At 37.8% G+C, this 15,649-nt stretch overlaps 1 protein-coding gene across 7 annotated transcripts in view; it reads right to left on the reverse strand.

Annotated features, from left to right (window-relative positions):
• Window positions 1-3,720: 3,720 nt before the first annotated feature.
• LOC110043793 (uncharacterized) overlaps window positions 3,721-15,649 on the reverse strand; it is a 198,503-nt gene continuing 186,574 nt past the window's right edge. For all 7 annotated transcript variants that reach the window (XM_089272060.1, XM_089272057.1, XM_089272055.1 and 4 more), the window contains 3 exons: window positions 15,291-15,413; window positions 11,025-11,144; window positions 3,721-5,229 (listed from right to left, as the gene is read on the reverse strand). In XM_089272060.1, the coding sequence (XP_089128186.1) occupies window positions 11,031-11,144; window positions 15,291-15,413 (237 nt within the window). In that variant the 3' untranslated portion in view covers window positions 3,721-5,229; window positions 11,025-11,030. The remainder of the gene's footprint in view (window positions 5,230-11,024; window positions 11,145-15,290; window positions 15,414-15,649) is intronic.

The following is a 15,649-nucleotide window of genomic DNA, read 5'->3' on the forward strand; positions in this document are numbered from 1 at the left end:
TGAGGGAAATACTCCCAAGAAAGCCTATGCGAAAATCGTCATTTTTGCTCCATACATTTACCACAATTTGTGAAAAGCAATTGCGTATGCGTCGTCTTTGCAACAATACATTATAACTAAGCTTTCGATGCAACTATCTAGCCTTATTTAAAAATCTGTGATGGACGGAGTTTTCCTTTTATAAAACATAATCCCGTGGTTGACCATTTTTTCTCCAGCTTCCGTCGGCTCGCGCGCTAATGAGCAGATCCCGAAACTTTGCATCAGCAGAGCGCGCACGGTAATGAAACTGTATCAGGGATCCACCTTCAGATTTAAGACAACTTAAGAAAACACCCGTACTAGCTTGAGCAATTCTCAGTCCTTATCCTTGCCTTATAATTGCATTTGGCCATATTTATGCATATCGCAACTAACAGATATTCTTTGGTAGCACCTGTTACTCTCGTGTCATGCTCGCATTATTCGCCGTACTGTCACTTTAATATTACAAGCGAAGCAGCGCATTATGTTGCGTGGAATGATCCATGGTGTGTCCAGGCCCTTACATTACGTTCTCACTTAACTAATAATAAGACCCAACTCATCTTGCTTTAAAGTGCAAGCAAACGACAACGCTTAACTTACCACAGAAATCCATCTACATGGTTACCGGTCCTCTCTGTCAATTCCATTTCACGATTACACTGTGCGCATTGTAGATTATCAGGTAGTAAATAGCATCTTTGAAGCCACTGTATCACATTCAATGGAGGTTCCCTTTCGAAGTCGTTGAGTTCGCTCAAGTTCATGTTGTTGTGCATTCGAGCTCCGTGCGATTTGGCTCTACTATTGGTGTTTCAATTTTTATCCACGCTACCACACGCCCGCTTATGACCCTTCTATAGACCGAAGTACTGGTCCCGAGGGACCAATCTCTTTTAACATTTCGAACCGACTCCACACTTTATTATTTCGATTTAGTTTTTAATTTAAAAAAGGCGTATGTTTTGCTCTTTTCACTTTTACTTATGGCTGCCTTCACCTCTCAAATTCTGCTGTGAAATAAAAACAGTCGCGCTTGTGAATTAAAAAAAAAACTTACAACAGTTAAATCTAAAACAAAAGAATACGATCGACGCACAATGTCTCACCTCTTTGTTTTCCTTGCCTTTTGCGGCGTGTACGGAAATAATTTGCATGATAGATAACCGGCTGAATAAGTTCTCCTCCCTGACTATTCAGGGCTTGATTACGTGGCGAACTTCAGTCTGGTAAGCTTTGATAATAAATCTTCTAAAAAGGGGCTTTCGGGTTTTCAGCCTGAACTAAAATTGAAATTTGGAATTTGCAGTGGGCAGCTTTTTCCGCGAAAAGCTTTTCTGATTTTAGCTACTTCGTTGATTCCAATTGATTTAAATAATTTTGGCCATCTTTATTTCTTTCTGTATAGTCATCCATAGGATGTGCACTTAGTTTTCTCTTACTATTTCGCGAATTTTCATGAATTTCACTCTGTTCATAAACTTAGTCCATGACTTTATTTTGTCCAAAAAAATTCAAGCCCACCTGAAATTTTTCAGGAATATTCTAAATGCTTTAATGAAATCGAGTTCTTGTGAGTGGTCAGTTATAGAGTTGAGTTTCGTTCACTTCGTGGTTTACGTCACGCTCGATTTACAACGAGTTCTATTTAACAAATAAAGAAGCCTAAGCCATGTATTACACTGTGATAAAACACGACGGGCATTTGATAACACGAGGGAAATGTAGAAAAGACTCGCCTGCGGCTCGTGTTTTCTACATTTCCGGCGTGTTCTCAAATGTACGGAGCTTTTTATGATAGTGTAATACACGGCTTGGGCTTCTTCATTTGCTTTATGATATAGAGCTAATGTGGCAAAAAAACAATAAAACAAGCTTTTTTTATGTTTTATATTCTGATAAAACATGGGTTTTTGACCAATCAGGGCGCGCGCAGGGTCTCATCTATATTATAAAAATGTGCACGCATGATAAAGGACGAAAGCTTAATAAGTAATCTGCACGCGCTCCAAGGAAAACATCAGTGCTTTTCAATATTTTGTGACGTCACCATGAGCACAAAAAGCAAAACATCGCGAAACCCGAAAAAAGGACCAGGGTCTTTCATTACATTCACTTGAAGCAGAGTAGAAGTTTAAAAGATAGAACCTATGTTTTTATATACATACAAATTTTTTGCAGTTCTACCGATGCATGAGTATTTGGCATCGTTTCCACGCAGTTTACTCCAGCACGAGGAAATTTCCAAATCGTGCGAAGACGAAATGCGGCAACCCACCTGCCTATTATAAAAAGATACCTCCTTCCTGGTACTGAATTACATAGAGACGACTGGCAGGCACATGCAAGACTGCCCATTGTCTCTGCTCATCGTGTCGTGGTACACGCCCGTCACATTTCGTAGAGCCAAGAACAGGTGTTCATACTCAGGAGGTTGAATCCTATTGGAGTCAACCTAAACTTGGTCAAAAGCGAAAGAAAGGACTTAGAGGGGAGGTCTTACAATCATACCTCGACGCGAGAATGTGGCGTCAGAAAAGAGGAGGAAGTCATCGGTGCCTCATGCGATATTTTCTTGCAATTTTCCCTCCACGTTTTCCTACCGATAACCCAGTGCTCTGATAAATTATAGTTATTTCCTTTTTAAGTTTGACCTCACGAAAGTTGTTTCTTTCCTACTCTACTCTTACTATTTAACTTGATTGAACATTATTGAGGGCCTGTTAGGGATATTAGGGATAAGGGATAATTGAGTAAATAATTATAGGGATACGGGATGACTGAGCTAGTTTTAGGGATAACAAAAAATTGCTTTGATTTCTCAATTGACACTTGTTTGGTCGCTTTTGCCGAGGATCTACATCACCGGCGCCCGGTGACTAACAGTAACGGGTCATTTATCAGTCCAAATTCAATCAAGATGGGTCAAATGTAGATTTGCTCCCAGGCTCTTTTATTCGGTCAACCACTGACCTCATGGCGTACGTGTAACACGGGCATCACATGATCAGTCATCACTGAGAGCCCAAAGGGGGGGACCGCTAAATGTTAGTTTTTAGCTGAAAATCCTCCCAACCCCCCACCCAGGCGATAAATAATGACCTGTCCCTTATCTCTTAAGAAACGGATCACTTAACACTTTAAAATTGTCACCTAAATTCTCAAGATAAGTAATTTTGGGGATAACAATCTCGGTAATTGTCAGGTTAAGGGATAACAGCCCTTGGAATTTTAGGGATAAGGGATGATTGAGCCTCCCGCCTCCCTAACAGGGCCTCGTTAATTAGAAGCTTGACGATGTACAACGTAGAAGTCCATACATTGTGATCACCCAATGGCATCGGGGAGTCAATTTCGTATTTGCATTTGATGTTCGAAGAAGCTGAAGTATGGAACTTTTTAGTCATGCAAGTTCTGCTTCAATGCGTATGTCCGTTGCTTTTCAATTGGTGGCTTTAAGGGACCGTTCATTTATTTTTCATTACCCTCTGCTTTCACTGTCAGTCATAGCCCCATTACTTGTCTAGACTTGTTTGTAAGAGATATCACTCCAACATAGAGAGAACAGTACACTGCCTGAAACTGTCCAGTAGCAGAACAGTATTTGTCTAATAGGTGACAAAAAATCTGACCGGTTTGTTTCCACAACTATTTGATGAAACCTTTGCCACCTCCCAATAAAAATACTTCATAACATGGCATGACACTGAGTTTTTTATTTCAATTTCTCAATAGCTGTTCCTACTTCCTTAATAAACTTCATAACACTTCATAACTCTTAAAATAATTTTAGAAAAATATGCATTCAAATGTATCATTTAATGTGTACCCCTATAATCGTGCTAAGTAACAGGATTAAAAATGTTTTGGTTTTTATTTCAGAAACCTTGTTCACACATTTGAATAGAAAAAAAACGCACCTAACAAAACAGAAATTCAAAATTTATCTATTCTCATTGTTTGAAACTTGCAATTACTGATCACATTGATCTACGTATCAACTGACATTTTAGATTATTTAACTTTGTCAATAATAATAAAGCATTCATCAAGTTGTTTAATATGGAGCTAGAGTCAATATAACACAGAAAATTATAGACTCCTAAAACATACACACAATATCTCCCCCCCTCCAAAGAAAACGTACATATAGGGCATTCTAGGGAATAGGCCCACTAATGAAAAGGGAATTTTCAGAAACTAAAGCCCTGAGGGCTTACTTGAGAAATTTAATAGTAGTCTACTATTAACATTATTTTTAGCTAAACCTATCGCATAAACTATAAACAAGACACACAGTCCTCAGTGACTAAAATAATTTCAAGACAATGAAAACTCACACCTAGAAAATATTGATTTCCTTCGGTTTTACAGTTTATATACATTATTTGTTGGATGGACTAATCATGGATCATGTGCAGTGATATTATTATGCTGATATTATTATTAACGCCAAATGTAATAGTAACCTAAGATGTTACTATCACATTTTGTGGGGTAACAGGTATGCTAGAACTATATACAGGAGATGCAATCCTGTTAGAATTATTTTAGGCCATATGATTGGATGTTGGATGTTGGTCGTGTCCATTATAGAGATAAATCAGGGTGACATGTCACTCTTTCCGATCATGCTCATTGTAAATGGAGACAATTAAACAAATGTAGTAGCCTCACGTAACTTCCAGTCTCTAACATTTCAAACAAATTAATGATAAGGAGGTACATAAGAATTTATTGTTTTAGCAAAGTTGGGGCTAATAGAGAAACAAAAATTAATGACACGCAAATCAAAAACGAAGCAATGCGTTGAATTGATTGATGATTAAATATGCCATTTTGCTAATGTCAATATCTCTAGTTCCATTTCCTTGTGGGGGCAAGAAGTGATCACTCGGCCAAAAGCGGCATCATTAATTCATTAAATAGAACATATTTTGCCCGCACAATGGACTGGAGCCAGCATTAGCAAAAGGGTGTATTCATGAAAATCAATTGTTATAAAGGTGTGATTGTAAAATTCAGTCGAACGAAATCAATTATACAACTGGCATGTGCTTTATGGACCTACAAATGGTAAAATATTACATAAAATAGGTCGAGACATAAATAACGTTATTTTAAAACATAATCTAATCTTGTGTTACTTTCATTAAATTTATAAGGCAAGACCAACATATCATGCATCCCGTCTCTTTTTGCAACCTGAGTAAAAATTAAAAGAAAAGAAAAATTCGGGTGAATACTATTAAACAAAATGGGAATTAATAGAAGAACAAGGTTTTTTTTACTGTTTTTTTGGGGGGGAGGGGGGACAGTCAGAGATCACCTAGCCAGACCGCTACGTGGAAGGGTTTTGAGGGGGGTAGGGGGGGTCCTGTCAAAAATCACACAGCCTGACTAGGCTAGGGCCATGAACTCGGATCGCCGGGACATGGTCCAAAAAAGGAAACCATGTACGGTCAAGACAAAATTATTATTAAACCGAGTTGGGCCACGAATGCATACACAACCGAGCTCGGTTTAATGTAAAATCAAAACCGAATACGGTTTGTGTATTCTCTAGGGTCGGCAGTTATCACCGTGGACGTTATCTGGAAACGAAACACAGTTATGAAACCGCACCAAACCAAGGTCGGATCAAGGCAACCCCTGTACAGTTTATAAAACGAGGAAGGTGCACCAGCACCAGTCCCCCTTTCGACTTCAATTAAATTGTTATCGAGCTTGAAAACAAATCGAGCTCTATAAAAAATAAAATCCATTCGTGCTCTATATAATTTTAGCTTAATAAAAATTCAATCGAACTCGAACAAAGTGATTGAGCTCGATATAGCATCGTACGGATCCCCCCGGAAATGAATGGCCCCACTTGCTCATCAAGCTCGAAAGCAACTGAGGTCGATTCGTGATCCAAGGTTTGTCTGTCTACCGAGCACGATCAGTCGATATAGCACTCGAGGCTTTTGGAGCTCTATTACCTAAAATCAAACACGACAAACTGAGGTCGATTAGTAATAGAGGCCGATGTGGATATTGACGTCGATTGCCATGATTCGACCTCGGTTGCCCAGAAAATAAAATTGATCCGGAACTGCTACACAAACTCGGACTCCAAATGTCACCTGACAAAGATTGTCCACCTTCCACCAACATGGTTTGCCTCAGCGTGGAGGTTGATTCGGAACGTCTTACTCTCTTTGTTACTGAAGATCAAGTTCAGGATCTTCTCGCCAAACTGTCTTCTTGGTCTTTGCGAGAATTTTATACTTTAAAGCAGTTGAAGTCTCTTCTTGAAAAACTCTCTTTTGTGGCCGCTTGTGTCAAACCGGGTTGCATTTTTATGTCACGTTTACTGAATAGTCTACAAGTTTCTCCTTCAACGCGTGCAAGGCTCAAGGTTTCAGTGGATATGAAAGCCAACATCGCCTGGTGGCTGGATTTCCTCCCTATTTTCAACGGCACTTCTTTAATCAAACCCCAGCATTGGGAGTTTGACGATTTGCAGTTCACCACAGATGCATCCTTGCATGCTGGCGGAGCGACCTGTCTCAACGAATGTTTTACTTGCGAGTTCCCCGAGGACATTGTTCGCAGTGCACAGCACATCACTGCCTTGGAACTTTACACCATTGTGGTCGCGGTCAAGTTTTGGGCTACCAAGCTTCACCAGCACAAATTTATTGTTTCTTGCGACAACGAAGCCACTGTGAGTGGTAAACTCTGGTAAATCGAAAGATCCTTTCATGCAACGTTGTTTACACCAACTATGGTTTACAGCTGCTGTGCATGATTGTGAACTGACTGCTCGCCACATTCCAGGCGTTCATAATGTTTTGGCTGATGCGTTAAGCCGTTGGCACGCAGATTCGTCTTACCACGAGATATTTTATGGCTCTGCCGCTAGTTTAAGCAGACAGTATACATTTAGAACTGTGCCTCCCGATTGTTGTACTTTTCAAGTCACGTAATCTCATATCTTTTGTAGCTTATGCACTGATTATTTTTTTTGCTTTCCATAGTTGGTGTTTCAGGCGTTTTAGCTGCGCTTTTTGCGATTTTTTTTCCTTTTCTTTTTTTAGGTAGTCCACAAGGTCTCCAATTTTTGGATGGTTTTGCACATCGTTTAATTAGGTTAGCTCACGCTAATTCGACGCACAAAAATATGCAGTCGCATCTTTGAGTTTTTACTGCATTCTGTCAGTCTTGGTTTGCGCTCATTTCCAGTTCAAACGCAAACTATCTTACGATATATTGCTTTCCTCTTGGTTACAGGTTGGTCTTACGGCACCGTCCAAAACCATATTGCTAGTATTAAGCATTTTCATCATTTGTTAGGTTTTCCCCCCAGGTGGGACAATTTGTATTCCTTTCAGCTAGTGTTATGTGGGTGCAAGCGCTTTTTGGGGGTGGCCCCAGCACGCAAACTGCCCATTACTCCCATTCTACTTTTGTGTATGGTTTCTTTGTTTGACACCAGTAAGCCAATTCAGGCGGCTATCTGAGCTTTGTTTTTGGTAGTGTTCTTTTCTTTTTTACGAAAGTCTAATTTACTTGCTCAATCAGATTGCCTTATTCCCCTAAAGTACCGCGGCGCTCTGACTTTCATGTGTCACAGTACGGGGCTTTTCTCAATATTTGCACGACTAAGACCATTCAGTTCTTCCAGCGGGCTTTATGCATTCCACTTCCTAGTAGTCCGGGTTCTCCCCTTTGCCCTGTTGCGGCTCTTGCACACCACCTTCGTATTATAATGCGGTTGGCCCATCAGACCCACTCTTTTCAGTTAGGTTAGGTTCTACCCAGTCAACGTGTGCTCTTACGTTTTGTTATTTTTCCAGTTTTTTAGCCCGGGTTGTTGCAGCACTAGGCTTAGACTTGCGAGCTTACTCACCTCATAGTTTTCGGCGTGGCAGTGCGACTTTTGCTTTTGATTGCAATGTTCCCGCAGAGCATATTAAGTTTCAGGGTGATTGGAGCAGCGACGCATATTTAGTTTATTTAGGGATGTCTCCAGCTCAGAAACATCGGGCGGTAAATTCTATGGCTACTAAAATTCATCAGTTATCTCAGTAATTTTGTTTCTGTAAATTTTTTATTTTGTTTTCTTTCACATCTCAGTCGATTTAAATATATATTTTTCTTATCATTTTACCTTTAACCACATACCACTTCTTGTTTGGGTTGGGTGTTGGAGTTATATTGTCATCAGCTCTTGTATCTTAGTTTTTAGTCTGATAATAAACTCTTTGTTCCAAACTAGTGGTCTGTGGTTAAATGTAAACAATTGTGTCAATCGTCACCTCGTGAGGATGGTTAATTGTTAAATGTTATGACGTCATAAGCATTATATTATCTTTGTACAAATAACGTGTAATCAGTCATAATCTCTTGTAACCGCAGTCAAGCTAATTTCGTTACCCTAATTCCCTCCCACCCTTAAGGTGTTGGAGTTATATTGTCACCAGCTCTTGTATCTTAGTTTTTAGTCTGACAATACTGTCTTTGTTCCAAACTAGTGGTCTGTGGTTAAATGTAACCAATTCAAGAAAATGAGAAAGTTGTCGAGAACCCGTTTGGATGTGTCATTTTGTATATTGTGGAATAGATTAGCAATAATAATACATTGGTTACCAAGGCAACGCAAACGTGCATTAGGAAAAACAAGGAAAAATTAAAAATAGGCCAAGAACATGCCGCAAAAGGCTGGCCAAAAAAGAAGACTAGGGGTTAGCCATAGGCGTATAGGCGTAGAACTCTATGAAAAGTTCTAGGCCACGTTTTTGAATTTTGAATGAAAATCAATGCAAAACTACCAGGTAAACTTGAAAACTGTCTTCACTAACGATTCCAATGAGATACTTTTACTCCTGGAATGAAAACTAGTCGCCCACATACCGCTAACATCAAATCTTAGGGTAACAAGGTTTCAGTCTCCCTTTCTCATATGACCCCACCAGCTCTACTGATTAATTTATCATGTTAAAATAAAGTTATTCATTCATTCATACAACGAACAAAGGCCAAGGTCGAGCAAGTCAATATAAACTAGTAATGAGCAGGAGTGAGGGCCTGAATACAACGTGAATGCTGTACATTTCAATACACTCTGCACTTTCTGAAATTGTCTCACTAGAGTAGCCTTAATAGAATCTGAGATCTCATACTAAAACAGAAATGATGAATCAAAATGAGAACAGCCTGAGTGTGCGGGATCATAAAGCTCAGGAACTTTGGAAAGCTTTGTTTCCTTAAGTAAATACACTTTCTGTAAGGACGTGTAACTTGATCTGAGTTAATATTCCACTGGCTGTCACCATGACAACAGAAATGCAATGCATCTGTTTATGCCCCCCCCCAAAATAATCCTACTAAATTTCAGTTTCAATGGTTTTCTTCTCTGTCTTCAGGATGTGTTCGCTGATCGATTACAGAAAATGATTTATTTCTACATCAAATTTGAGCAGGAGAGTCGAAATATAATTTTTTGCTTTTCCAACAATTTTTTTTCTTTTTTCTGCGGGTTTTAATTGAAATTGTTGAAAAAATTCTAGTAGCTTCCATGAAGGTAAACTTTTAATCTAGAGAATATTTTTTATGCTCTTTCAAATGAGATATAGTAGATTATTCTCTTGTAAATATTTGCTGAGATAAAATAATAAACTTATATGACCTTTGCCACACCCATTTTTGATGTGAAAAGAATAAGTTTACCATTAACAATTTGCAATTCAATAATAGTAATTTAGGATGTGTTAGTATAGGTAATCATACCGTTTTGAGTTCAATTTGGAATTAATTTGCATGAGTGAGTTTTTCAAAAAGCTGAAATTGCATGAGCCGCTTTGGCGAGCGTAATTTCAGCTTTTTGAAAAACTCACAAGTGCAAATTAACTCCAAATTGAACAAGAAAACCGTATGATTACTTATTAATAATATAAACATGAAAAAATTCGCACGGAGGAAGTGCCACAAGATCTTTCTTGAAGCCATTTTTTCTCATTTGAGAAAACCTTTTTTCGAAGTTTCAGCACAAAATTCTCGTCATCATTTTACGTGATATCATTTTCTTAGAAATTCCCTATTGTCTTTCAGTCAATCATAATCCAGAATTTCGATGTGTAATTTGCACTGGTGTTACACTTTTTACACTGATGTTACACTTTTTGCACTGTGTTACACTTGAACTGCATTCCTCTTAGCCAATCAGAATTGAGTAATTTTTTCATGCGTATTATTAATTCAATAATAAGAAACACTCCTATTATGTATGGCGTGCTTGGTAGGCAAGAGGACTTAAGGATTCTTGAAATTTGGGTCTGAAGTTTCAAGACGGAAACTTCTCCCATGGTATTCATTTTTAATCTGTGTTGAATACGCGACGACTTCTGGGAAATAAATTACAGGGAGATTTCATGAAGCAACATAGAAATGTGGGGAATCAAGTGCTTCTCCTGTTTACAATGGAGTGCATGGACATTTCAAACTACTGGAAGTGCGATACTGAATAACTGAATGTGTTGCCTCACATCCAAGAGATGTAGTGCATCTGGTTTAAACTTTTGATACCTAATATAACCCCCTACACTGTATATCAAATAACTTTTAGAGCTTGATATCAAACTCTACTAAGAATTTTAAAACAAAAAAAGTCGTTGGATTTTTTACAACCTCTAAATGCAAGCTTCCAAATAACCTTTAGAAAGCAACAAGTCAAAGCTACTGTCAAAATTTAAGGGTGAACGAAGAAATTCCCTTTGATTTGTAGTTTTCAAAAGGGACCGAAAGGTGATTCCAATGCTCACATTTAGAGGAGGTGAAAAATTTCTCAATTTATTTTATTTTGAATACTTGCTTTAGTTTGATAGCCAGCTCTTCAAGCTTTAATTTGAAGTAGGGGTTCAAGTATCTACAGTTCAAGCAAACACGCAACATCGTTTGGTCACGAGGTGCTTCAAGGTATATGGTAACCCTAAACTACATTACTTACTCTACCATACCTTCAATTATCCATTTTTGCAATTGCCTTTGCCCCAACAGGCACACCGCATTGTGCAAGGCCGGTTTTCTCGTACACATACACATGACAGGCACTTTCCCTTTATACATTTGCAAATAATCTGCAAGAAAATCAACCTTAAGTATGTAACTAGACGTAAAAATGCTGTTGCCAAAGGTTCAAGATAGGAGGAAAAGGTGAACAACATAAGGTTCTCATCAGAAGTGTGTGAGGGTGAGTCTCTGGTGTCACTTGGTGATGGGGCTTTCTAATTAGCTGCCACATTTTTGTGAACCATATTGCCACGTGGATTTGCTTTATTAACTTGACTAAGTGATTTCAGAAAAACTGCTGAAACCTACAATCCTGTCCAATAGCCCTTGGGACACTTAAGAAAATGCCAAATGGTGGAACATTATTTTGAAGTGAGAAGTCATTATTGAATTTTCCGAGCCCTTCTCCCTCATAGCAATGTTAAAATAGTGGATCTACTTTAGTTGGATCAACATCAACATTGTGCTGGAGATGAAACGAAGAAGGTGAACAGAAGACCACATGTTGGTATTTTCACAGGGTGGGTTGTTTAACAAAAGTGCAAAAGTTTATTTCAAAAGTAAACATTTTAAGGTATTTTTTTCCCAGTCCATACTTTTATCAATATATAGTGTAGTTAAAATTGGTATCTACAAACACATTGGATTAAAATTAAGAATGTGTTACCCACTACTGCGATTCATCACAATCAAACTGGATTTATCAATGATCGTTACATTGGTGAGACAGCAAGATCTGTTTTTGATCTAATAGATTTTACAATGTCGAAAAACATTCTTGGGCTACTGATTTTTATTGAGTTGCACAAGGCCTTTCATAGCCTTGAATGGAACTTTCTCCTCTTCTGCCTAAGAGTTTTCAATTTTGGCCCAGATCTTACTGCTGGATAGAAATTTGCTATAAGAATATTCCGAGTTGCATTACAAAGAATGGTTTTGCGTCAAAATTTTTTGCCTTGGAACGTGGGGTCAGGCAAGGGGACCCATTATCTCCCCATCTCTTTGTACTAGCAGTGGAAGTTATGGCAATCGCTATATGGCAGAATAAGTGTTAGAGGCACCTCTATTGATGGACAAGAATCAAAACTGCTCCAGTACGCAGGTGATACAACAGCAAACCTTGCCAACTTAAACTCAGCCCGCCCATTTTTCGACTTATTGGATACTTTCAAACTGCTTTCAGGTTTAGCAATTAACTACAGTAAAACAAAAGGTATGTGGATCAGATCTTGTAGAAATAACAACTCTAAACCTGCGGTATCAAATGGACTCGCAAACCTATCGAGGCTTTAGGTGTATACCATTCATACAATCCAACCTTTCGAGAGAGAAAAACTTCATTGAGAATTTGGACAAGATTAAAACACTCCTGAACCTGTGGTCCTGGAGAGGCTTTTCACTTTACAGCAAGGTGACTGTCATCAAATCTCTAGTTATACTGAAATTTGTTTACATATGCTCTCTCATCCCTGTTGCAGACGAATTTGTGAAAGAGTTATATCAACTAGTTTACAAATTTCTGTGAAATGGAAGAGATAAGGCAACTTGTCTTACGACAATTAACGATTATGCTAAAGGTGGTTTAAAAATGATTGACCTAGATTGTATGATTAAATCTTTCCATTTGACCTGGCTACAAAGGATATATAATATTACGGAAGGCCCTTGGAAATGGTATCTCTTTTACCTTTTAACAAAGTTAATGACTTCTCGGTTCCTTCACTATTCTATTCTCAACTTTTGAAATGTTCTTCTGTATAAATATATATATGTATACAGGATACAAGTTAATTGGTCTCTCGAGCCAACAGTGCATCTCTGCCCCAGGAGGATCACAAATGGATTCACAGTCCGAACCTCAGTCAAATGAAATTAATTAATGAAGTTAATGAAGGAACCAAGGATGGACAACTTCTCAGAGACATTTTCATTTGAAGAAAAACTTTTTATGCCCTGAGTGGGATTTGCATACAGGAGATATATTCTGTTTTTCAGCTACTTTCATGATTACTTTTTGCAAATATCCTTTGCTAAATTGGTAGTCAGTAATAAGTTATGTAAGCTATTGCTATGTAATTGATTATGTAAATATAGAAATAGCAGTTGATTTACTTGGTTAATGACGGTAAGGACCTGTATATATCGTAAGTGATTGTAAGAAAAGTAAATAGCTGTATCGTCAGTAATGTCACTAAGTGCACTTTAAGTAATGGAAAATATCTGTGTCACTAGTAATGTGAGTAATTGTACTGTAAGTAACGTAAGTAGCTGTACCATTTAATTCAAGCAAAATAATAATAAAAAACTCTGTAGCTGCAGTTTTATACACAGTTGAGGGTTGAATGTTTAATGTTTAAGTTGAAGGTTGAAGGTTTAATGCAGTTTACGGCAGGAAATGTAAGCTTGTGGTTATGAACAAAAATGGCTCTTTTAGGAGCCACCAAACTTGTAAAGGCAATGATCTATGCGTACTCTGATATTATTTGTTTACTGAAGTGCTTATAAGTTTGCTTTACCGGCTTATAAATTTTCGATGGAAAGTGTTAATTTAAGTAAATCATGGCACGTTGTCCAGATCTTCTCGCAGATAAGCCACATCCCTGATTTTTAAGGAAATTTTCTCATTTGTGTATCTATAAAGAAGTGGTGTCATCCAACGGACTCAATGGAGTTGCGGATGACTTATTGCAATTGCAAAAGACTACTTTTGGACACAAACTTTGAATGAATTCGCATCATTTATGGAAAGAGAGTCAACTTCAGTCTTTACATTAGGGCTACAAGCGAATATAAGTACTTGAACTCAACACCATAAACGACAAAATTTCAATTACGTTAAAGTTGACTGAAATGGATTATCCTGTGTCACGTATCACTTGGCAGAGATCCGTGCTACTTAAACTTGATTTGTGAGCTGTGTTGAATTTTCATCCTTAAATTTTGGTGTTATCATACTGAACTTTGTAGTATATGCCCTGCTGCTGTAACAGATCACTGCATTGATAACTTAGCAAAAACTACATAATCTGCACATTTTTAAGTTTAAAAATGACTCATACCTAGGATTCTTCACTTAGAATGTCTGTGCTAAATAATTTATGATAAATCAGTAAATGTTTTAGTGGATTTGGGGGAAAAAAGCTATGTTCCCAATAAAAGCACTGTTTATCTTGATCGGCCAATCTTCACTTTTTGTTCAACTTTCTAGACTAGTTCAATCTATTTAGAAAATATTAATAAATAATCATTTTAAACAAAGGGTTTTATTGAATTTTACCTAAGAACGAGAACCAGTCTTAAGCCAACTGAGAGCTGGCTATAAGTAAGCATTGGACATAACTCTGTAGATCACTTTTGACCAAACAAAATGATCTTGCGGTTTTGACTACGGTCGTTTAAAGATTATCTTTGTGAATTTTGAGTTACAAATTTGCCGGTAATTGTCCACTACACCACCTACTACTAAATGACTTAATAAAAAACTCAAGCATCATGATATTGAGATAGTTAAGGTTACTGTATACCTTTAGAGGTGTCAGACGTCCAAGCGAAGTAGCGCATCCAGTTTAACTGTAGAACATTTATTTAAGGCCCTATATCAAATTAAAGCTTATAAAGTGGCGTATCAAACTATACCAAAAATTTTGAAATAAAATAAATTGTCGAATTTCTTAAGACCTCTAAATTTGACCGTTCAAGTCACTCTTTAAAAGCTATAATTACAAGTCGAAGTGAACTTTGTCGTCTGTTTACTTAATTTGTTTCGTGATTCAAAGCGCTAAAATAGTGTGTGGGGTTTGCCATATTCAATTTCAGAGAAATGTTATGCAACATATTCCATTAAAAAATTATGGACTGAAGATCGAAAAATCGCTGTCGGAGAAAAATCTTTCACAAAAAATTTTGCTGGTACATCTATGTTGTTTACATGTCTAACTATCTACTCTCCAAATTTGAGGGCAAACAAACAAATTGGCTTTGCCTGAAAGGTGATTCCGATGCTCACATTTAGAGGAGGTGAAAAATTTCTCAATTTATTTTATTTTGAATACTTGCTTTAGCTTGCTTTAGTCTGATAGCCAGCTCTTCAAGCTTTAATTTCAAAGAGGGGTTTAGGTATCTACAGTTTAAGCAAACACACAACATTGTTTGGTTGCGAGGTGTTTCAAGGTATACGGTAACCCTAAACTACAATACTACTTACTCTACCGTACCTTGAATGATACATTTTCGCATGTACCACGTTCCCAACAGCTACATTTTGGTGTGCACGGCTGTTTGGCTTTGACACAATGACAAGTCCGACATCTGTTCTTTTCCTTACAGCTGCAATTTATCTGCAAGAAAATCAACCATAAGTATATAACTATGAAGTGAAAATGCTGTTGCCAAAGGTTCACAATAGCAGGAAAATGTGACCGTTGAGGCTGTACAAAAGGAATCTTTGCAAATGGGGTTTAAATGGGTATTGCCTGATACGTAAATACAACACCAGGTCCTCATTAGAAGTGAGGGAGGGTGAGTCTCTGGTGTCAGCTGGCGATGAAGCTTTCTAATTAGGTGGCACTTTTTT

This window comes from Orbicella faveolata, unplaced genomic scaffold, assembly GCF_042242905.1.
Source record: "Orbicella faveolata isolate gen_17 unplaced genomic scaffold, um_ofav_v1 contig_34, whole genome shotgun sequence".
Taxonomy (NCBI): Eukaryota; Metazoa; Cnidaria; class Anthozoa; order Scleractinia; family Merulinidae; genus Orbicella; species Orbicella faveolata.